The sequence below is a fragment of the Ictalurus furcatus genome, chromosome 7, assembly GCF_023375685.1.
Source record: "Ictalurus furcatus strain D&B chromosome 7, Billie_1.0, whole genome shotgun sequence".
NCBI classification, from domain to species: Eukaryota; Metazoa; Chordata; class Actinopteri; order Siluriformes; family Ictaluridae; genus Ictalurus; species Ictalurus furcatus.
This window is the reverse complement of record NC_071261.1, coordinates 13,160,560-13,184,015: the sequence shown is the minus strand read 5'-3', so window position 1 is coordinate 13,184,015 and position 23,456 is coordinate 13,160,560. Positions and strand designations below refer to the sequence as shown.

Below are 23,456 nucleotides of genomic sequence, written 5' to 3'. Positions count from 1 at the left end.
TTGGGTTGGGTTTTATTTTAATTTCCTAAAAATATAATAAAATAGTGATAAACACTCGCCACATGAAAATTAATTCATGTTTGTTTTTATAGTTTGTAGTTTTATCGTATTTTGGCTTATAATGTAAGAATGCATTAGGAGGAATATAATTTATTCCTCAAGCTGTTTGTAGTAATGCTGCTTTATAAAGGTATTAAAATCTATTCTATAATGTTAATGAGTGTTTTTAATGTGCACAAGAAACAGATTAAGTCGTTTACCTTTGCTTAGTTCACTTAGTTTATAGAGATGTGTCGTTCACGAAAGAGTCAACTCTTTGAATTGGCTCTTTCAGTTGAAAGTTGGGAGACAGAATATATTTCCATCTAGACTATATTTACATGCATATTTACAGTTCATTAATTCATTATTGCCATTAATTACATGGAGAGATCCAAAACACATCCAGTGAATCATCGGAGTCGTTTGTGACAGCGTAATGATTCAGAGTCAGTTCTACTAAGATGCGTAAAATGTGCGTTTGCAAATCGGATTAAATCGACAGGAATCTAATTTAAATTATATACTTTTATGAAAGATAAATGCAAGTAGGCTATAAAAATACAAATACAGGCAAGTGGAAAAGTTCTTATGTCTATTCATATATACAGTATATGTAGCTCCAATATGGCTTTTTTGTTGTTGTTATATTTATTTAAGTTGTGTTTGAGTTTATAACAAACACAATGCAAAGCCTCCTGTAATGCTCTTTTAATAATCACAAGGTAGAGACGGATTTCGCGGAAGAATTTAAATGATCGCTTTAATTGGCTGCTTTTAAAACAATAGCAATGAACCGTTTGGGAGTTGACTCCTTACTGGTGAATTGAGTCAAATAATCTGATTCATTGCAAATTATTAGATCAGGGGTTCTTAACTCCAGTCCTCATCTTCCTGAGATTGAACACTCCTGATCCAAATGATTAGCTGATTATTATTATTATTATTATTATTATTATTATGATGATGATGATGATGAAACTCTTACAGAGCTGTCCCAGGTGTGTTCAGGGCCAATCACAAATCCGGAAATGAAGTGACTGATGTCGTTTCTCATTAACTTTAACGTGGCTTTAGGAACTAATCTATAATAAAATGCTCTATATAATACATAGAGTCATGGGAAAAAGTAAGTGCACCCTCCTTCAATTCTCGGTTTTTAGTTATCAGGGCCTAAATAACATTTGTGTGGTCCTCAACAATGTCTATAAAAATAAATAAATAAATAAATGAATAAATAAACACCAGATTTCAATATGTAACCAAAAAGTAAACCAACATTCAGAAACCTGGTGAGAAAAAATAAGTACACCCTATAAATGAGTAACACGTAGCACCACCTTTAGCAACAATAACCTGAAATAAATGATTTTTGTGATAAATTTTCCATAGTTGATAGTAATAATAACTGTTATAAATGTGTATTTATATACGTATGACCACCGTTAAAACACCAAATTTTATTAAACTAAGAGGACTAAACGTACTAATAGTACTTAATACCATTAAATGTGCTTTAACTCTGATGTGCTTTAGACTTTACTGCTCTACAGGAATATTGTTCCTCTCAGTAATATTCCTTATTAAGAGAGGAACGCACACACACACATACACGCAGTCACCTCTTAAACAAACAAAAAATATGTGTAAATTTGTAAAAAAAAAAAAAAAAGTAAACATGTAAATAAATTACTCATAGAGTCGTCGACATTAAGGAAAGTCCTTCAGGGCAAAGTCAGCAGGATCATCCTTCTCTGTCGAAGACTGACTTCACATCGGCAAAGACCTGCACAGCAGATCAAGAAAGGCAGCAAATCAGAAAGCTTCTGGATCTGCAGAAATATCCATGAAGGAAAATAGCAACCTATTAGTGCAATCTCAATCATCATCATTATTATTATTATTATTCGTTTAAGCTCCACCCCTACTGCAGTCTCACCTCATTGAGGGAGCGTGAGGCGTCGACAGTGCGCACTTTTCCCTGCTTCTCGTAACGCTCTATGATCGGCCGCGTGAACCGCAGGTACATCTGGATCCTGCAGATGAAAAGTCAGCTCGTCTGGTCAAATACTGTACATGCACACATAAACGGATAAACATATACATGTAACACAATGTTTATTAGAGTAAAAAGGATCACAGCCCCTCCTAGTGGCGGCCGCACAGCATGCTAGACGCTGCAAAAAAATTTAAAATAAACACATGGTGTAGCATTAGATGTATATTTTCAACTACTTATTGAAGAAATCTGCTGAAGAAGCGTGTCACTTGGACAGAAGGTTCAGTAATCTGATACGGCAGACAAGAATGTGTAAATGCTGACAGTGTACGAGATTTTACAGAAAAGTCACACTCAAAAACATCTTTCTAAAAAAAAGAAGTACAATTAGGGGATTTCATTATTTGACCATTTTGTAATCTAGTGTATTTCCTTTCATTGTTACCTTTGCTTTGTGCTTTTTAAGCATATGATTAATATGTGAACCTGTGATATTTTTAGACTGGATTGTTGTACCGTGCACGTTTCAAACCGTTAACCCCTCCAGATGAGATGGTGAGTGAGGCGTTCTGAGAATTGGAGCGTTTGTGACGATAGAAATCTTTACGAAAGAGTGGATTGAAATGGACAGGAACTCTCTCAAAACGCGGAAGTTCTTACCTGACAGGATGCATAACCAAGTATTTCTTTTATGTATTTTTTTCTGGGGAGCTTTTATAAATATATTATTACCTTTTCTCCAAGCTCTCTTTGTTGTCATCATCCCTTCCACTAGTCCTCCCTCTTTCTAGGCACCTGTTGATGCAAACCTGCACCCAAGACCCACAATAATAATAACGATCAGTCACTAAATACTCACGTTACACCATAGTATAAAAAAGTCTAATAAGAGTAAGAGAAAATTACTCACTTCATTACTACAGTCCAAAAAAAGGACAAATTTGACACCTGCTTTGCCATCCATGACCTTCATCCAGCCTTGCAGGTTATCCTCGTTTGGAGGGAAGCCGTCGATAAGGAAGCGAAACTTGTTCTCACCGGTCTTCATGGTCTCCTCCATTGCCTAGAGATGGCAGAAAACGGGTTGTTCAATCTAAAACACTTCGTCCTGTAGGAGCTTTTCAAAACAGATTCATTTTCCATCCATATTGAGGTCTATCAAGATCACAGCGCTAGTCTGTTTCTACACATCTATGGAGTTAGGAGAGCAGAACCAGGAACCAGTACGTAAAACTGGTTCCGTTTCAACACCAAAAGAAATAACTTCATAAACTTTAAAGTTTACAGGAGCAGTACTGATTTCAAACGATTATATGATGGCTTGGATGTGATGCAGACTGTGTTTACAGACTGACACACTGAAAGAGCTGATTAGCTTTAGGTTTGTGTCGGAAACTCTCAAACTACACACCTTTCTCAGTAAGGTGATGGTGATCTCCACAGGGGCGAACTCTCCCCGTTTAAAGCAGCTGTCGATGATCTGGCTGAACTCAGAGTCTGTTCGGCTGCGCTCTTTTCTCAACAGATCACCAGCGGACAGGTGTGTGTAGCTGTAGTGCTGAGAGAGACGGACACGGAGCGCTATGAAGCAAGGGTATCTTGCGTCTCCATTTAAAGTTTCCATTTAGTGAATCACAATTTTTACATAGAGAACATTTTTGATCAAACTGCTTGATTCCTGTCCACCAGGAGGAGCACTTAACCCTCTTACCGCGTATGGCCGAAAAACCGGCTTGCCCTTCTTTGATCTATTCCCGTAAGGACGATATACCGGCTTGGTCGTCTATGCCAAATACCTGTAAGGCCGATATAGCGGCTTTACAGTGTAAACGTTATCCCCGTAAGGCCGGTGTACCGGCATTACTCTGCTATGATGCCTTACTTATTTAATTATTATTTTTTAACCCGGAAAGTTGATGACGTCACGACGTGATTACGTTATTACGCCGGCATTACGATGAAGATCCAAGCGTGAATATTGGTGTAATAGTAGAAGTGAACTAAAAATGCCAAAGCGAAAAGCTAATCGTGTTCCAGCTAAAGTTACACCTACAGTGAACGCAGGTACATCTAAAACTGTGGAAAAAAAAGAAAACATACACAGTTACACAGGCGAGAGCGAGGATTCTAGATAGTGACAGCAGTGAAAGTTCAGGCGATGTTGAAACCGAAACTGATAGAGACGCAAACTCTCCTGATTCAGACCCTGATCCGTCTTCATCTTCAGCATCAACCAGTGCGACTGACACTGCAGGGGTCTGGAGTCATAACGGGACCATTTCTGTGCATTCGTGAAAACACTACCTGCTGGTCTGATTATCACCAGAAACTTGACTTTTGGCGCTAAAATGCATTTATTTATTTATTATTTACTTGAATTTATTCAAAGGCACTGACCACGCTGATGCTCGTATGGTACTTCTAAATGAGTATAAGGATTTTAGCGAGCATTTTTCGTCATTTCTCTAGTTAAGAATTGTGCCCTAAGTGGAGTAAAAACACTGAACTGCTTCATTTTCAAAGTAATATTACACAAATACATTATTATAAGTTGTTTCAAGGCCTAAAAATGTTAAAATAAAAATGTTGATTTTGGGGCCAATTTTGGACTGGGAACTCAGGGTTGGCGTGCTGTTTCTATGGGGAATATAGGGTTGTGGGACATAATACTGTGGGAACTAAGGGGTAAGAGGGTTAATGGACAAGCAACTCATCATTGGTAGGTAGAAATCTAGCTAGGACTGTACAGCCAAGGGGTCGTTATCGCTCAGACTGAGATCTGGATGTGGAGTGAATCGAGTACTTGAAACAATACCGTAGCATAACCAATAAATGTATGGGGGGGGAAAACAACAACAAAAAAAGCACTGGCTGTCTTTGAACAATTCTAATTTTCTAAACATGAACCAGCGCAGCTTCTGTAGCAGATCCTTTGTTGCGGTTTATCCAATCACACGTATTTATGTCAATACATTTTCAGACCAGAAACTAGCTACAGCACTAGAGATGGTCAGAAATGTGACCGTTTTTAACATATTTTGATAGATTATTTCATTTTATTTACACTATTTACACTATGAACATGTTTATCCCCCTGTATTTAGTTGAATACAGCACAAGCACAAAACACACTCCATTATTTTTTTTTCCAGATACACTCTTTAAATGTAAATGCTTGAAAGCATGTTTTCTTAGACTAAAAGTTGAAAAGTGGTTGATTTTTTTAAAAAACGTTAAGAGTTAAATGGCCACCACAATCATAGAATCATCCAGTTGCATGATGTTTTATAAGATGTTCTTTGTGATGAATAATGCATGCTGTAAAAAACATTATTTCACCTCTTGGTAGTGAGCTCATACAAGGAATGTAACGTTAATGCGCGCGCGAGACGCCCTCAGTTCGGTGCAACACAGTTTACGCGCGAGATTTGTTTCTATTTTAATTTTTATTAAAAAATAAATAAATAAATAAATAAATAAATTCATTCCGTGTTTTACCTCAGCAATTTTGGAGCATTGGGTTCCTTTTCCGGCTCCGGGTCCACCCAGGGCGAACACAACCTGCGGATTCATGGCGAGAAAAGAATAATTCCTGTGATTTTTCTGATGTCTCGAGTATGTTTTACTTTCGGTTTCTATTCACGTGAATGCAAACTGACTAACGTGGCCTTATCGGTTAACATGCTGATTTGTTAGACCTTCCTACTATATAGGGCACGTACATTAGTCTGTTGCACTGCACAAAGTATTGGCACCCCTCTACCCAGCGGTATAACCTTTTATACTGCTTGGTGGGGGTGCCAATACTTTGCAGCAAATTGACTAACCTAAAGCATCACTCAGCAGATGCGTGTGTGTTGTTGCTGGTGTTGCAAACAATGTGCACGTGATTACACACTTCCTGTTGCACAGTGTAAAACAGTGTAAATAATAATTTTAAAAAACCACACAACTTCTTGACGTAGGAGACATATTTTAATTTCATTTTTACATTACTGTATGATCTTGTGACTTTGCAGGGTTCAAAGGCATATCAAGATAAAACAGAGCTAACACCAGGCTGGGAGGGTTGCACAATATGTCATTTATTAATGATGTGCAGTGTATTGCAATTGTTAATAGTAATATGACAGAAGACTGCATTTGTAAACAAGCTCTAAAGTGTAATTGTGTAACGGGATCCTTCTGACCAATCAAGTGTGCCGGATTCTGTATGTAAATTAATACATTTGGTCCAGATGATGCAGGACGATTTTGAACAATGATGGGTTTTCAATATATTTTGTTTAATATACTGTCGCAACGGTACAACAATACAATACGGTGTCCGTATAATACAGCCCGACTTAAAATTAAATTAAGAACAATTTTAAATGTACTTTTCATATATGATGTAATTTAGCCACTGTCAGTTCTTGGCCCCCTGTGATCGCTGCTCAGGCCGTTTTCCATAGTTAATAATAACAACAACAACAATAATAATAATAATAATAATAATAATAATAATAATAAGAGAAGAAGAAGAACAACAACATAACGATATGACGCACATTAATATCCATATGGCCACAGATAAAATGCCAAATCCAATTGAACTAAAAGTACTAAGAGTACTATAAGTACTAAATACCATTCCTATGGAAAATGTCCTTTAATTGGACTCTATTGCTCTACTTTTATCATTGTTCTACAGGAATATTGTTCCTCTTGGGCATTATTAAGCAGAAATCGACACAAAGTCATAGAATGTCCCCCTTTCACACACACATACATTCGGTCTTAAACAAAAATACACTTAAACGAATAAAAAGTTAAATGTGTAAATAAATGAAGTGTAGCATCGCTGACATCACTGAACTTAATTCACGGTGGAATCAGCAAGTTCAACCTTCTCTGTCGAAAACCGCCTTCACGTCGGCGAAAACCTGCACAAAAGACAGCAAATCAGAAAGCTTCCAGATCTGCAGTATTTTATCTGTGTCATGAAATTATATTACTGTGTCCTTAATTATTATTATTTAACTCCACCCACTGCAGTCTCACCTCGCAGACGGCACGTGAGGCGTCAATAGTGCGCACTTTTCCCTGCTTCTCGTACCGCTCGATGATTGGCCGTGTGGACTGTAGGTACGTCTGGATCCTGCAGACGAAAAGCGAGCTCAAATACAACACACACACACACACACTGTATACACACATACATGGAAACAAAACACAGTGAAGTTCTGAAAAGGAGACTATAAGATTAAATGCTGGAGGGAAACGATGTGCTAATACAGAAAAGGTCATCAAAGCTATGAAGGATGGATAGCGGGATAGTGAGCTGGGTCTGTGTTCGCAGGACCTACTGTACAGAAGGTAGGTGCACTGGAAACTTTGGACCTTTGGGAATGTCGGATCTTATTAACATAGGGCCCTAGGACCATGCCTGAGAACATCAAAAATGTTAAGAACCCTAAAAACTGAATATTAGACCTTTGAGAATGTAGGACCATGTTAAGTATAAGACTTAGGGGGGCACTGTTGAGTGGGCAATGGAGTAGGTTGGGTTTAGTTTGAGCTCCCGTCGAACTTCTGGGTTTTTTTTTTTAATTAATAACTGTTTTTCATAGTTAAATGCTAGCAAACCCTGTTTCTTACTTATTTTCTTAAGTTAAATGTACATATATTTGCGTGAAGATGGCGGCAAATTTGCGGAAATATAAATTCACAGAGTCAACCAAATCTAGGCCCAGCACTGCCTCGTCCGCGAGTTCTGCTGCCTCTCCGGGCTCGGAGCCCCCGCCCTGGCCGAACAGCCAAGAGATGGACGCTGAAACCTTGAAGACGGATATCCTGCTTTCACTAAGGGCCAATATTGCTGCGGTGATAAAAACTGAGCTGAAAAGTGCAAATTTATACTTTTCCGGTCATTTTGGCCAATGTTTATGCACCAAACTGGGATGATTCAATGTTCTTCACGATTTTTTTTCCCCGCCTACCGAATATGGCATCGCATTAACTTATCCTCGGCAGTGACATGAACTGTACGCTTTCCCCTGTGTTGGATCGTAGCTCACCCAGATTCTTGTCCCTGTCTGGGGCGGCGCGTTCTATCCAGCTATTCCTCGAGTCGTAAGGAGTTGCGGACGTATGCCATTTTCGCAACCCTGCTTCCAGGAGTTACTCCTTTTTCTCCTCAGTTCATAATACATACTCCCGTATAGACTACTCTTTGGACAAAAGAATGCTTCCCCTCATAACCAGATGTCATTATGGACCCATAGTTATTTCAGATCGCTGCCCCTTAACTATGAGAATGCGCATCCCAGATACGCAATCCAATTACCGCCTTTGGAGACTCAATCCTCTGCTTTTGTCGGATGATGTTTTTACTAGTTTTATTGCATCTGAAATTTCGGGGTTTTTTTGGATATTAATCAAACACCTGGAATGTCTTCCTTGACGATTTGGGAGTCGCTGAAGGCATATTTACGAGGTCAGGTCATCTCATACTGTGCTAACCAGAGGAGAAGGAGCACTGCCCAACTTAAAGAACTGGCGGAATAGATTCTTGGGCTGGATAGGGCACTTAGCCAACTACCTTCTGCAGATTCTATGAAGAGGCATTTGTCACTGCAGACAGAGTTTGACCTTTTATCGAAGAAACAGGCTGAGTATCTTATCTCCAAATCACGATACGGGTTTTATGAGCACAGGGAAAAGGCTGGACGGATTCTCGCTCACCAGCTAAGACAGAGAACTGCTAATCTGACCATCTCTGAAATATATGACGAGCAGGGCTGAAAATGCACAGATAGTCATAAAATTAACTTCAGTTTTCAAGCTTCGTATATGTCACTATACAGCTCCGGCCCATCTGTAGACCCTTCTGTATTGGAAGGCTTTTTAAAGACCCTGCATGTTCCGTCCTTAGATCCAGGGGAGGCCGCAGGGTTGGAGGAGGACCTCTCGGTCGGGAAGATAGCATCAGCAATTGGCTCTATGCAAAGCAGCAAGTCCCCGGGACCGGATGGTTATCCAACCGATTTCTATAAAAAGTTTTCAAGGCAACTCTCCCCTTTGTTATTGTCGGTTTTCAAGGAGTCGTTCTCCTTGAGAGCCCTGCCATCTACTATGCGTGAAGCAGTTATCTCCTTACTCCTTAAGAAAGACAAGAGCCCTCTTGAGTGCAGCTCTTATCTTCCAATTTCTTTACTAAATACCGATGTTAAAATCCTTGCTAAAACTTTGGCACCTCGCTTGGAGGGGGTTCTTCCATCCATTATATCGCCGGACCAAACAGGTTTTATTATGAATCGTTACTCTTTTTTCAACATCAGACGCCATTTCAATATCCTCTATAGCCCCTCTCCACCTGGTACCCCAGAAGTAGTGCTTTCACTTGACGCTGAAAAGGCATTTGACCGGATGGAGTGGGGCTATCTTTTCAGCACGCTGAAGAGGTTTGGGTTTGGTCCCAGGTTCATATCATGGGTCAAACTTCTATATACGTCTTCAAGGACTGCTATTCGTACTAATAATAATTTGTACACCTACTTCGAGCTCCATTGGGGTACAAGACAGGGATGTCCTCTGTCGCCACTGCTATTTGCCATTGTAATGGAGCCACTTGCTGTGGCGCTAAGACAGAATACTGACATTAGGGGGATCTGGCGTGTGTGGATAGAGCATAAAGTTTCTTTGTACGTAGACGACATGCTATTGTTCATTTTACAGCCCCTTGAGAGTCTCCCTAAACTAATGGTCCTACTCGAGGCTTTTGGCAGAATATCGGGCTGTAAGGTCAGTATTCAAAAAAGTGAACTGATGCCTGTTGGTGAGGGGGCAGGCCAGGTACGCCTAGACTCATTCCCTTTCAAAATTAGTCTAAAGAAATTCAAGTATCTCAGGGTGTGGGTTACACATAGTTATAAAGTTCTATACCTAGCTAATTATCAGCCCCTGTTATCTAATCTGAAGCAAGATATTGAGCGGTGGGACACCCTGCCTCTCTCCCTGGGGGGCAGAATCAATACTATAAAGATGAATGTGCTGCCTAAATTTTTATATGTTTTCCAGTGTTTCTTACAAAATCCTTCTTTTCAAAACTGAACAATCAGATATCAGCCTTTATCTGGAACAAAAAGCCACCTCGGATCAAAAGGCATATATTGCAGAGACCTCGAGCGAAGGGAGGGATGGCACTCCCAAACTTCATGTACTACTGGGCAGTTAATACAAGATCGCTGTTGTACTGGATGGGGGAGAGTGCGGCAGCCCCTGGATAGACAATTATGGAAGGGTCGTCCATTGCATCCACCTCCCCGGCGGCCCTACTGTGTGCTAAATTACCATTCGCACAACCTCTGTCTAGCTTTACCTCTGATCCAGTTGTTGTACACTCAATCAAAATTTGGAATCAATTTAGAAGATCTTTCTCTCTTGGGGACTTGTCACTCACAGGGCCAATTGCAAATAATCATCTGTTTATCCCATCTTTGTTGGATAAGACTTTCATTACTTGGTCTAGAAAGGGGGCTGTCTTACTGTCTGATCTCTATGTTGATGGTGTTTTCGTCTCATTCGAGCAGCTAATGCAGAAATATGACATTCCCAGATCACATTTTTATAAATATTTGCAGCTTAGGAGCTTTGTGGCCTTAAATTCAGATACCTTCCCATTGTGTTCTTCCAATTCGTAAGTTGGATGCAATTTTTAAATGTAAACTGGCCAAGAAGCAGACAATAAGGGTTATCTATGACCTACTCGGCATGCGTGATTTGTCGTCCCTAGATCTTATTAAGAATAAATCGGAGACGGACTTAGGCGAATCAGTTTCTGATAATGATTGGCGCAAAGTAATCCAGGGGATTTTCTCCTCCTCCGTATGTCTCAGACATGCAGTTGTCCAATTTAAAATTGTTCACCGTCTTCATTGGTCCAAAGCTAGACTCTCAAAGATTAATTCCGACATAGATCCCACATGTGATCGATGCAGTCAGGCTCCAGTCACTCTGTTGCATATGTTCTGGACATGTCCAAAGCTGTATACATTCTGGCAGTCTGTATTTGAGACTTTCACTAAGATATTGGGAAGAGTAGTACAGACGTCCCTTTTTATTGCGATGTTTGGGGTGACCCCAGAGAATACTCCTTTTAGATGGTGTGAGATCAGCATGATGTCCTTCTGCACTCTCCTGGCCAGGAGATTAATATTGTTTAGATGGAAGGATCCTGCTCCACCGGTGTATAGTCATTGGGTCAGGGAAGTCATGTGTCATCTTAAGTTGGAAAAGATTAGATACACTGTCAGGGAGCGACTGGGAAATTTTAAAGAATCTGGCAACCTTTTCTGTTCTTTGTCAGAGACATGGATGCTGATAGTATTGTTTTGTGATCATTATCTATAATTTTATTTCTTTTGCTCTCTTCTTTTCTATGGTGGTCTGGCTTTATAATATGTAATATGTATGTTCAATGTCTGGCACTGGGTGGGGGGTTTGTTCTATTTGTTTGGTTGGTGTTGTATGTTTAATTAAAAAAAATGCTAATAAAGAAACCTTGATCAAAGTATAAGACTTAGCACTGTGTGCCCAAAACTGTTGAGCCGATGTGTAAATAAAACCATTGAGAACACAGGGCCTTTGAGAATAAAAGCCCACAGGGGACATAGAACCTTTGAGCAGCAGAGTCTTTGACAATGTAGGACCTTTGAGAATGTAGGACCTTTAGGGACACAAGACCTTTGAGAATATAATTAACACTATTTATATCCTACTAATTAATATAATTAGTAGGATATAATTAACACAGACCTTTAGGAATGTAAGACTTTGGGAACTTAGGATATTGTTAACATGGGGCTTTAGTACCCTCGTCCCTGATAACCTTGTAGGAAGTAGGACCTGTGGGAATGTAGCACCTGGGAACCTTGGCTTTTTGGGAACATAGTACATAGTACCTCAACACCGGGATTGGGAATGTAGGAATATGGAACATCAGCTTGTTGAGCACTTTGTTGATGTTGATGTTACCTTTTCTCCAAGCTCTCTTTGTTGTCATCCGTCCTGCCGCTGCTCTTCCCTCTTTCCAAACACCTTTCGATACAAACCTGCAACCAGGACCCAAAATAATGCTGATCAGGCTCTAAATCCTCAAGTCGCACGAGACTTCTTTAATTAGATCTTCATAATGACCTGTCCGTGGGTGTGTCCCTCAGCAACTACAAAAAACCACCGGAAGACCAGAAAATGACTCACATCATTACTGCAGTCAAAAAATAGGACGAATTTGACATCTGCTTTGCCATCCATGACCTTCACCCAGCCTTGCAGGTTATCCTCGTTCCGCGGGAAGCCGTCGATAAGGAAGCGGAACTTGTTTTCATCTTTCTGCATGGTCTCTTCCATGGCCTAGATATGACAGAAATGAGAAAGATAACAGTTTTATCATGCGACAAACAATTTGAAGACTTACAGCTGTTTTGAGGAAACGGGGTGTCTTTGGTTGCGTGGTGATTTAAAAAGACTTTTAAATATGACATATTGAATATAAGCTATTTTTGAATTGCGTTGTTGTTGTGGCACATCTTTGACTTATTATTCACTATAAAATAGGGTTGCTTTTGTTTTTGGTTAATTAATTCTCTAGTTTGTTTGTGTGCAGTTTAGCGTTTACGTTCTATTACATAATACTAAGACAATTTTTTCCTCTCTTTTGATGTTAATAAGACACGTACAAAAAAAACAAACTGAGAAACCCTCTTCCTCTGTCCTGAAGATGTCGGAAAATTGCGTTCACAGTGGAGACTCATTCCATAAATATTAAACCAATTACACAAACGTCACCATATCGTTTATGTGGAGTGCCAGCTGTACAAGTCCTGTGAATGAGCCGTTACAATAGAAACAATAAAGTTATTAGAACGAGCGCGTTCATCCTAAATAAATCTGCACTACTGCCAGAGCTGTTGTTATAGACAATTAAATCAACAACGCCGTGATATAATGTACTACCATTATAGTATAAGTATGCGATAATAAAATCGCAAACAGAAATTATTATTGTGTTAGAGCAAATTCAATATATTTGGTGGAAAAGAAAAAAAAACAAAGAAAAGAAAAAGAAAAAGAAAAAAGAACAATAAATGGCCACCATCCCGTCCAATCAGTTACTTGTTACTAGGGAGTTTCTGCTCATTGGTGGGTGTTCATGCAGAAGCTCTCTATGATTGGTCCAAATCCCCGAAGCCACACGTAATGCATAACTCATTTTGCTAATCTGAAATACAGTTTCAGAGACAAAACACCGAGTCAACACTGATGTGTCTGCTGAAGATCAAAGTGCACAAATAAAGTAATAAAGAGAATTACAGAAGGAGGGCGAAGGACAGAGCAAGCTCATGAGAGACAAAACATCACACATGCTGAGGTAAATATTTGGTTTGTGTCGTATCTGTGTAAATAACTCTCCAAAACAGAAATCTTTCATGTCGCTCGACCTGACGGTTGCAGACACTAAACCAAAATAAAGGTGACCTTCCTAAAGAAGCTTTCAATGTCAAATTCTTTGGATTTAAAGAAAAAAAAAAGGATGCTTAAAAACTGTGAGAGAAAATGAAAGAAATCTTTATCTCCCTCCAGAATGGTTGGGATTTATTCAAATAAAAATGATTTTGTTAAAATGAATTTGTTAAAAATGATCCAAATTCAAATAGTTCTGCTTTGAGACAATGGCCATTGTAAAAAAGCGCTATACCAATAAAATTGAAATAAAATAATTACTTCTTTTGCTAGTTTTAAATGTATGTACATTGATGTAATAAATTCAGATGATTGGATTTAATTAAACACTTTCATACAAGAAGATATTTACTATTCCCCATTCCAACTATTTTATTATGCTAATATGTTTGTTTATTTTATTTTATGAATAATTGATATTAGTTATATATAGTCACCCTTTCGACTCAATCTACAGCATTTCAATAATTAAATAAAGTTATTTATTTATTCTTTATTCTCCATAGTAGTCCACCAAGGTCATGCTTTTCTTTTTTTTGTACGTATATCCATCCATCCATCCATCCTCTATACCGCTTATCCTCTTCAGGGTCATGGGGCAGGGTGCCAATCCATCGCAGGGCACACTCAGATACACATTCATAAACTACAGACTCCTTGGACATGCCAATCAGCCTACCATGCATGTCTTTGGACTGGGGGAGAAAACCAGAGTACCCAGAGGAAACCGGGGCATGGGGAGAACATGCACACACAGGGCCACGGTGGGAATCAAACCCCCGACCCTGGAGGTGTGAGGCGAACGTGCTAAGCACTAAGCCACCGTGCGCCCTCTGTACATTAGAGAACGGAAATTATTTTGCATACCAAGAACCCGTATGCAAAAATAGCTCCGTTCCAGCGACCTACATCGGTCAGTCTGGATCCGAGGGACCTGAAATTCAGGGAGCTTAGTAATTTCACAACAACGCACAATAAACACGGGTCAATGCGGCATTTTAACACGGTCCATACTTTGTGTTTAGAAGCACTGCTGTTGGCCAACTAAAATTCTTTAGAAAACAAACATTCATGAGAACTACTTTTGACAGTAAATTACTTATTTATAGTGATGCACAAAAAAATCATACTCAATATCAAATCTCAGTCAATTTCAATTTAAGAAAAGCATTAATTATGCAAGAATTAATGCTTTTCTATTCAAATTCTATTGTACATTCTTTTGTTCCATTCTATTCTATTGTAATTCTACTGTACTTTTAAAAAGCCTGTGTTCAACAATGGGGTAATAAAATAATTGACAAGAACATTTTTTTTCATTCTATATTCATTTTGTTTAAATAATTAAGACATCAAACAGTTTAAGCAGATCAGAAATTAGCCTAAGATACAAAACTTCCTGTGTATCTTCTGTCTTTTGCTTGTTCATTTTGTTTTTAAATTGGTTTCAACCTCACCGCACCAGTTCTTCCATTTCCAGACCAACCTGATTTTCCGGAATTGTTCAAAAGGCTTGTTGCGTCAGCGTGACCTACTGACCTTCTTCAGTAAGTTGATGGTGATCTCCACGGGGACGATCTTTCCCTCCTTGATGTAGTTGTCGATGAGCTGTCCGACCTTGGAGCCCGTCCGGCTGCGCTCCTCTCTCAGCAGGTCTCCAGCAGACAGATGGGTGTAGCTGTAGTTCTGGTACAAACACACAGGGGGCACAATGAGAAACGATTACACACGTAGCTTACGGTTAACCGTTACACCCACATCGCTCTAATGCGTTATGCTTTCTATAGTAATCAGTCCCTCCAGGATCCGCTATTTTGCAATCGCAGAAATTACCGCAAAATCAGGGAAACGCCGCAATATTCTGAGAGGCTTGTGATTTTTCGACGCATCGTATTCAGCCAAAGCCCTCTTCGATTCACGTGCGTCAAACATGAGTACAGCTAAAAGGTCTTGTTTATGAACAAACATCACTGTGAAAGATTGTGCAGAACTATTGCGATTGTAATTTCTCCAAATTCAAGTAGTTTTCTGCAAAAATTATTTTTAAAAAAAGCACAAAAAACTCAGAAGTTGCGTTGCAAATTTTGAAAAAAACAAAAGGCAGCAAATCAAGCATTTTTGCTTGATCACAAAAAAAATCCTGTGCGGACTGAATTATAGCTGCTATAACATAAGCACATAAGTGAGAACAGGAACTAACTTGTTTCGGGAACATTAAATGTAAAAGGGATAAAAAGTACGATGGGTTCTTCTTTAAGCAAGACAAAATTTAAACTGTTGGCAAATCGCTGTAGTATAAGAGGAATAAAACTATTCTGGGGCATGCTGCTTTAGGAAAAGAATCAACTTTAGGGTGGTAACAGTAACAGATGAGTAGCAACATGCGTGGAGCCACCGATCAATTTTACTTTTCAGCCATATCACACAACAGATCAAACGTGACACAGTAAAGATGCTTAAGCTTCTTAGGGGAAATGAGAAAAGAGTAACAGGAGTTTTGGCAAGTAACAGGATCTAATGGAGGCGGAGTACGTTTGAACCCGCTGTCACACCACCACCATGGATAAACAGGCCTTTATAAAACTGTTTGTTTACTTTGCAGGGTTTAAAAAACTCACACACACACACACACACACACACACACACACGGCCTTGCACTGCCACATACACAATGCGGAACAGACTGGACAGAATATATCCTGTCTAATACAGTATAGTAATGGAAAGGTCCTAGAGGACAGGGTGAAGGGTGGACGTGATTAAGATTTGATGGTGAATTTGGGAGCAGACCTAGGTGACCCGGAAATAAGCCGGATGGAAAGAAAACTGGATAGCAAACAGCTTCCCATGACCCTTATAGGGCACTTGGTAGGGTATAAAAAGATAATGAATGTTTATATCGGTATGTAGGGAGTAGGAAGACATTTTGGGGACAGTAAAGAGAGTGAGGTGTGTGTGGTATCCAGCCCTGCAGTTCTTGTACATCACCTTTTCCGGGTTTGTATTATTATCTTATATTATTCTAGCACAAGACCGGTTATGTCCGATGTGGCGCGAGATCTACCTACCTCGACGATTTTGGCGCACTGGGTTCCTTTTCCGGCTCCGGGTCCGCCCAGGACGAACACAACCTGCGGATTCATGGCGAGAAAAATCCTCGGAGCTTTCTTACACAGTCTGCGGAGCGGTCCAACGATCATAAACCCCGCAGGAAAAAAACCCGTCGAAAGGTCGCCGATGAATGAGCGGAATGAGTTGGCCGGCGAGTAGGAAGTGGCGCTCGGAGCTGATTCCTCTTCCGCTGTGACGCGAGAGCGACCAATCAACGAGCAGGAGGGGTGTGGCGTGCGTTGGCACGATCCACGCCCCCGGTGCTGTGAACGCGCACGCTTGATGCTGCTGCTGCTGCTGCTGTTGCTCCGTGCGCGTGACCTGTATAACCATCAGCACTAGCTACGACTGAACAGCGACCGTCGTGGCCACTGTTTCGGATTAATTGCTCGATTTATGAGTTAATATGTATGTTTTATTCATCTAAAGATGCATCCCGAGGATTATTCAGATTCGACGGGTTTGTGTTTCCGGTGCCGTCATTCAGCGCGCGCGTGTGGCTCGAGCAGGATCCCTTCGGCTCGGATGCTGCCTTCGCCGCCACCGCCGCCGCCGCTCCTGCTGCTGCTGCTGCTGCCGCCTCTTTCAGCACCTCGCCACTGACATGACGGCGGGGACAGAGGGCGCGGAGACAGGCAAGGTGGGGACGTTGGAACCGGAAACCGAGCGCATCCGAACCGCGTCGCGTGCACAACCGAGCGCGGGGACAAACGCCAAGGGCAGTGCAGCACTCCGCGCGAGGAGAGGTGGAGGAGGAAGAGCAGGAGGAGGAGGTGGTGGAAGAAGAGAAGGAAAAAGGGGGGGTCGGGTGGATCTACCTTTCACCCCGTTTCTCTGCACTCTAGCCCTCCATCTTCTTTATTCGTTTCATTTTTATTGTTTTTCCCTCCAAAATGGCTTAAACGCGCACGACACCCATATGTCATTCACTTTGGTTACTTGGTAACCCGCAGTGGCGTTCGCGACCCATATATTGCTCTGGGCGAATGAATAGATCTTGATTTAAATATTCTCTTTAAAATCCTCTCTCTTTCTTTTATTATTATTATATATTTTTTTACAAAGTCAAAGTGTTGATTCAATAATTTATGTCATTATCGATTTCTTATCAATTCTGCTCCTTTAAAATAAAACTAAAAAATAGTGACAGTTATTCCCATTAGCTAACTAACTAAACCTGAGTATTTATCAATTTATTAATTATTTTTTTGGTAATTCAGAATGGTTTGGTGATCTAACTCTGCAACTTCATTAATATATTCAGGGAAGGTTAGCTAGCAATGTTTGATCCTTAGCCAGCTTAGCTTATCTTAACTACTGCTACAGCTATAGCTACAGCAGGCTAGCTAACTATTTCAAGACGATCTATATATGTGTTAGTAAGAAATGGCTATATGTGTAATGTTTAATGAAAATTATAATATTATTGTTATTACTATTATCATTAACCAACCTGTGTAATTTCAATCACACTGCATAAAAATTACCTCAGAAATAGGAGCTTAGCGGCAAAGCTAATTTTGTAGCCTGACAACAGCTCACTGTGTGTGCGCGTGTGCGCTTGTGTAGTTCTACACTACAATACATCATTAGCAATACGTCAACGTTTTTCCAGGCAGCAAGGCGTGAGTGTTACTGTCACGTTGCAAAGAGACTTGAACATATGAGCGTACAGCTCAGAGCTGCCTTGTTCCTGCCGTTGCTCCTGGCGCTCGCGCTCTTTGTAGGCGGGGCCATGGGCTGCCTCCAGAGTGTGGCGTGTAAGCCGCGCGTGCGGCGTGAGAACATCGTGGTGTATGAGGTGTCGGCATCTATCGACCGGAGCCCCACGGTGGTGGAGGAGAACTCACCCATCGTGCTGCGCTACCGGACACCTTACTTCCGCGCCTCCGCCGGGGTCGTCATGCCGCCTGTGCCCAGGAACGAGACGTGGACGGTGGGCTGGATTCAGGCGTGTACGCAGATGGAGTTCTACAACACATATGGAGACGCGGGCGCGTGAGTATATGCAGTGACCCGAAACACCACAACAGCAGCACTCCTCAATAATAATAATAATAATAATAATAATGATTATTATTAATGTTTTGCAAAACAATACTTCTTCTACTACTAATAATAAGAAGAAGAATTAAAGCTGCAAGCAGTATTTTCGGGGGCCAAGCACCCAAACTTAGTGAGTTGCACATTCACAGACACGCTACAGTTGTTGCCTAAGCAGTTACAGGAAAGCAGAGCCATACCTACAGGCAAAGTGATTCAAGAGTGATTTGTAGATTTACTCATGATATGTATGTTTTAACCACGGAATTCACGGAAGCTGGACTTCTCTGGCTGTAGGAGGAAAGATCTAGATGAACAAATAGGCAGCAGGTTGGCATTGCTGTTGCAGATGCTACTACTGCTGTGACTTGTAGTGTTGATATTTTTTCTCTTTTTTTTTTTTTGCCTTTTTTCCCCACTTTGTGCAAGTATCTGCATCAAACATTTATCTGCTTTATATTGTTTTTGTTTTTTATTGAACATTTCTCAATAAAAATGCTATTTGACATTTTCAGCCATGCGTTGTCTGTATAACAGCGCACTGAATGGCTAGAATGGCAGTAAATAGTTGTATACACAGGTCTCAAGATGATGTGAACCAAATTTGGTGAAGATTAGACCAAATTTGGAGGAGGAGAAGCAAAAATGGCACTTAGATGGAAGCATTTTTTTGGAAGCATGTTATTATAAATTTTGACCAGTGGCACTGTCATGAAATTAGTTGCAGAGCCTCAGGTCATGGTCCTGAAGATGCATACCAAGATTTGTGGCAGTGTGCTGAGATACAGCCTCACTTCCTTTTTGGCATCTTTGGAATATCAGCATTCTTCTGAAAACTTCAGTGAGGCTTACTCTGAAGATGACATGTGGCAAATTTGGTGATGAATGGACAAAAATTGTAGGCGGAGTAGCGTTTTTGACCAAATCGAAGACGGCGGAAAATGTATTTAGGCGGAAATTGATGTCATAGCATGCGATTAACTTGTTTTGACCCAGGGATCCTGGATTTAAAATTTTGTACACCCGGTTCAAATGTTATGATCATAAACATACTTCCAAATTAGGCCCAAATTTGACCCAATGGTGGCATTAGAGTGTCGGAAGCACTTCGCGGCCCAAATTTTGTCAGAATGTTCCTTAGACCCTCCCCAATCAATGTGCTAAATTCTACAACTTTTTTACCAGACGGTTCTCTGGGCTGCCGTATATAACCTAGCCAGAAAAAGAAGAAGAAGAATAACAATAGGATCCCTATGCACCTTCGGTGCATGGCCCCCTAATAATAATGCTAGAATGCTTATAACAACAACAACAACAACAATAATAACAATAATAACAATAATAATAATAATAATAATAATAATAATAATAATAATAATTATTATTATTATTATTATTATTATTATTTATTATTATTATTATTATTATTATTATTATTACTACTCCTGTTAGGGTGCACAGTGGCTTAGTGGTTAGCACGTTCGCCTCACACCTCCAGGGGCGGGGGTTCGATTCCCACCGTGGCCCTCTGTGTGTGGAGTTTGCATCCTTGCCCCGGTTTCTTCCCACAGTCCAAAGGTATGCATGGTAGGCTGATTGGCATATCCAAAGTGTCTGTAGTATGTGTGATTGTGCCCTGTGATGGATGGGCACCCTGTCCAGGGTGTACCCTGCCTTGTGCCTGATGCTTCCTGGGATAGGCTCCAGGTCTCCCCTGTGACCCTGAAGAAGGATAAGTGGGATGGATGGATTATTATTATTATGATGATGATGAAATAGTCAAAGAACAGCTATAAAGTTTGGTGAATTTGTTTTAATGTATCATTTTGACATGAACTGAAATACTAATTGGTGTTTCCAAACAATGAGTATTTACTCTGGCTGCTCCTTCTGAACCACACCAAAAACAAATAAAAAAACCAGTCCATAATTAATAACCTGTAATTCAACCACAACGTTAAACATTCCGCTGTTGTAGTTCAGCGCGTGCTCAGTAGGGGGCGGTGTGGTGTGGAATTACAGAAGGAGCATTAGTGATATTGCACAATTTGAGTACTATTCTAGGTGATGTGTGAGTAGTGTCTAGTGTGTAGGAGAGTAAAAAGATGGGGACAAAAACTAAATAAATATATTTTATATCATGTGCTCCAAATCATTGTGTAATTGTCTTAAAATTAGTTTACTAAATTTTAGAAATTCGACAAACTATTTTCTTAAATGCATCTAGGGCCTTTTTGGGGCACAAAAAGTTTTGAAATATGGCTTCCAGACGTGTCTTCTGTCCCAGTGCATAACGAGTGATTAATGAAAAGGAGGACAAACAGACCAAAGCTCCTGCACTTGTCATTCACCGAACAATTCATTCTGTTTTATTAGCGCTTGAATGAAGCTCTTCTCCATCCTCCATCTCATCTTATCTGCTCCGGTGTCACTCCTCCATCACTTTCATTTGAGAAGCTGATTTTTGAGAAGTTGCCTTAACCCCTGACCTTGTTTCCTCGTTGCATGTTCATCCTCAGACCCGTCTTTAATTAATTTTTTAATAAAAATCTGAATGACTGATCACCCTCTCGTTTCTCCATTCACTCACCATATTTTGTTGGAGAAGCAAGTCTGCATCCTCGTGACCTCTGACCCCTGAACATTTCCTCCCACCGCAGGTCAAGCTGGGAGCTGCCGGAGCTGCGCGAGGGCCGCGTGAAGGCCATCAGCGACTCAGACGGCGTCAGCTACCCATGGTACGGCAACACTACTGAAACAGTGACCATCACAGGTCCGACGTCCAAGCCGTCACGTCTCACCGTGAGCATGAATGACAACTTCTACCCGAGCGTGACGTGGGCGGTGCCCGTGGGCGAGAGCGGCGCACCGGCACTCACTCGCGTCACTCGCGACCAGAGCTTCATCACGTGGTTGGTGGCATTGAACAATGTGACACGTGAGAAGATCCTGCTGCAGACGGTGCGGTGGCGCATGCGGGTCGACATCGCCGTCGATCCCATGATGCCGCTGGGCTCCCGTGCCACTCTGGTCAGCCAGACGCACCAGGAACAGCCATTCATCCTTACCAACAACGAACCTATTCCGCCAAACGCACTGGCGCGACCCAACGCCAACGACGCACAGGTGTTAATGTGGAGGCCGAGGAGGGGGTCGCCGCTAGTCGTCATTCCCTCCAAATAGACCAGCTAGTCAAAACTGGATCATGGTGCAACGTGGCAAAAAATGCCTCCATTAGCGTCTGTCTGCCCTCTGTGCAGTAGTACGGCGTCATGGGAAATCGTAGGAGGGTTAGTCAAAACTCGTCTGTGCATGAGCAATGGATCATGGTAAATGAAGGCATGGGTTCCTCGGTCATGGACTGCTGATGTGATAAGGTGAAAAATCAGTTTAACAGTTATGTTGGAACGCCAGATGAAGCTCCTCAGTACAGGAGGTTTAGTATTCAGATCTTGAGCGGTGATCGATTGATACGGACTGTGTCATGCACGAGCGAGTCACGTGATGTTAAACAGATCAAGTGGCACTGAATGACACCGCACCCGAGGAGTATTATTAGTATAAGAAGCTTCAGATCTTTCGCACCGCTTTAGAGGACGCTAGCATAGAGAGACGCTTAGCTAGCAAACACCACACAAGAAGTGATTGAGAGGTGTAGCATGATTAGCGATGTCTCACACACACACACACACGCACACAAAAAGCTGGTAGGAGTGTTTTTCTATCCTCCTGCATGATCTGGAACTAGTTTCCCCTCACTCCTCCTCACTCAGGTGCTGCACTGTTGGCAGTTTCCATATTAGCTCACACTCCATCTGTCCTCCATTCCTCCTGCATCCTTCTCTCCCATCCCCCATCTGTCCTCCATCCCTCCTGCATCCTTCTCGCCCGTCCCCCATCTGTCCTCCATCCCACCCTTGTCCTTTCACGCCGACACTCCGCGGGTCCTTACAGTGTTCAATTTCCATCACGTAAACCTTCTCCAACCAAACATAGCTAATTATTGGCAATCACCACACACACACACACACACACACACACACATACAAAATGAATGTGGAAATAAATTGTGCTTATTCCTGGCTAAAGGAAATGCAGGCAGCCGAAATGAAAGTGCCATCAAAAGTTAGTCTGCATGTGTTTAGATTCTCTATCAGTCTGTCTTTCTCTCTCTGATTCTCTTTCTATCTCTGTCTCTATCTGTCACTTTCTATCTATCTATCTATCTATCTATCTATCTATCTTCTCCAATTAGTTCCCAGTTTAATTCCTGACCCTTTAACCCTTTCAAGCTTATAAGGTAATCATGTGACTAAGCTGATCATGTGACTGCTACAAACACACACACACACACACACACACACACACACATACAAACACTCACACACGATGTTAAACACCAGCAGCATATTTGGACGTCACACCTGAAAATCATTTTGATCTTAAACAAAGACATTTTCTTAGAGCAAAATTAAACTAGTTTCTCAAAAAAATGAAACAAAGGACATTTCTTGAAGATAAACGCCTCCACCGACGGTTTCATTTCGCTTCTTTGTATCCATATCAAGTCTATGCAATGGCTACACACGTGCTAGCTAACTGCGGAGAACAAGAAGGAGCCTCAGACTCCGAGCATGGAAAGTTCTTTAAGCGACGGAGGAGGTTCACGTTTCTTGCATGCCAATGGTTTTATTGGAAACAAGCTGTGTTGTGTTTCTGTTGTTTCTGTTGAAGGTTGGTGAGGTCTTCAGGTCGGCTT

At 41.1% G+C, this 23,456-nt stretch overlaps 3 protein-coding genes across 5 annotated transcripts; 1 reads left to right on the top strand and 2 right to left on the bottom strand.

Moving 5' to 3' along the window:
* Positions 1–62: 62 nt before the first annotated feature.
* Positions 63–5,901, bottom strand: LOC128609802 (UMP-CMP kinase-like). 3 transcript variants are annotated; one of them, XM_053628592.1, is made up of 6 exons: positions 5,537–5,901; positions 3,450–3,596; positions 2,949–3,101; positions 2,771–2,847; positions 1,979–2,075; positions 63–1,871 (listed from the first exon to the last, which is right to left on the bottom strand). In XM_053628592.1, the coding sequence occupies exons 1-6, from the start codon at positions 5,609–5,611 to the stop codon at positions 1,764–1,766; spliced, it is 657 nt and encodes a 218-aa protein (XP_053484567.1). In that variant the 5' UTR covers positions 5,612–5,901; the 3' UTR covers positions 63–1,763. The 3 variants fall into 3 exon arrangements, with proteins under 3 accessions (XP_053484567.1, XP_053484568.1, XP_053484569.1); XM_053628593.1 differs by having other exon boundaries at positions 63–1,825; positions 5,537–5,900; XM_053628594.1 differs by lacking the exon at positions 3,450–3,596.
* A 198-nt stretch (positions 5,902–6,099) lies between these two features.
* Positions 6,100–16,832, bottom strand: cmpk (cytidylate kinase). Its single transcript, XM_053628595.1, has 6 exons — positions 16,612–16,832; positions 15,083–15,229; positions 12,281–12,433; positions 12,056–12,132; positions 7,082–7,178; positions 6,100–6,963 (listed from the first exon to the last, which is right to left on the bottom strand). The coding sequence occupies exons 1-6, from the start codon at positions 16,741–16,743 to the stop codon at positions 6,922–6,924; spliced, it is 648 nt and encodes a 215-aa protein (XP_053484570.1). The 5' UTR covers positions 16,744–16,832; the 3' UTR covers positions 6,100–6,921.
* Positions 16,833–17,823: 991 nt separating this feature from the next.
* Positions 17,824–22,481, top strand: fam78ba (family with sequence similarity 78 member Ba). The gene is made up of 2 exons (XM_053628591.1): positions 17,824–18,652; positions 21,358–22,481. The coding sequence occupies exons 1-2, from the start codon at positions 18,318–18,320 to the stop codon at positions 21,878–21,880; spliced, it is 858 nt and encodes a 285-aa protein (XP_053484566.1). The 5' UTR covers positions 17,824–18,317; the 3' UTR covers positions 21,881–22,481.
* The last annotated feature ends 975 nt before the right edge of the window (positions 22,482–23,456 follow it).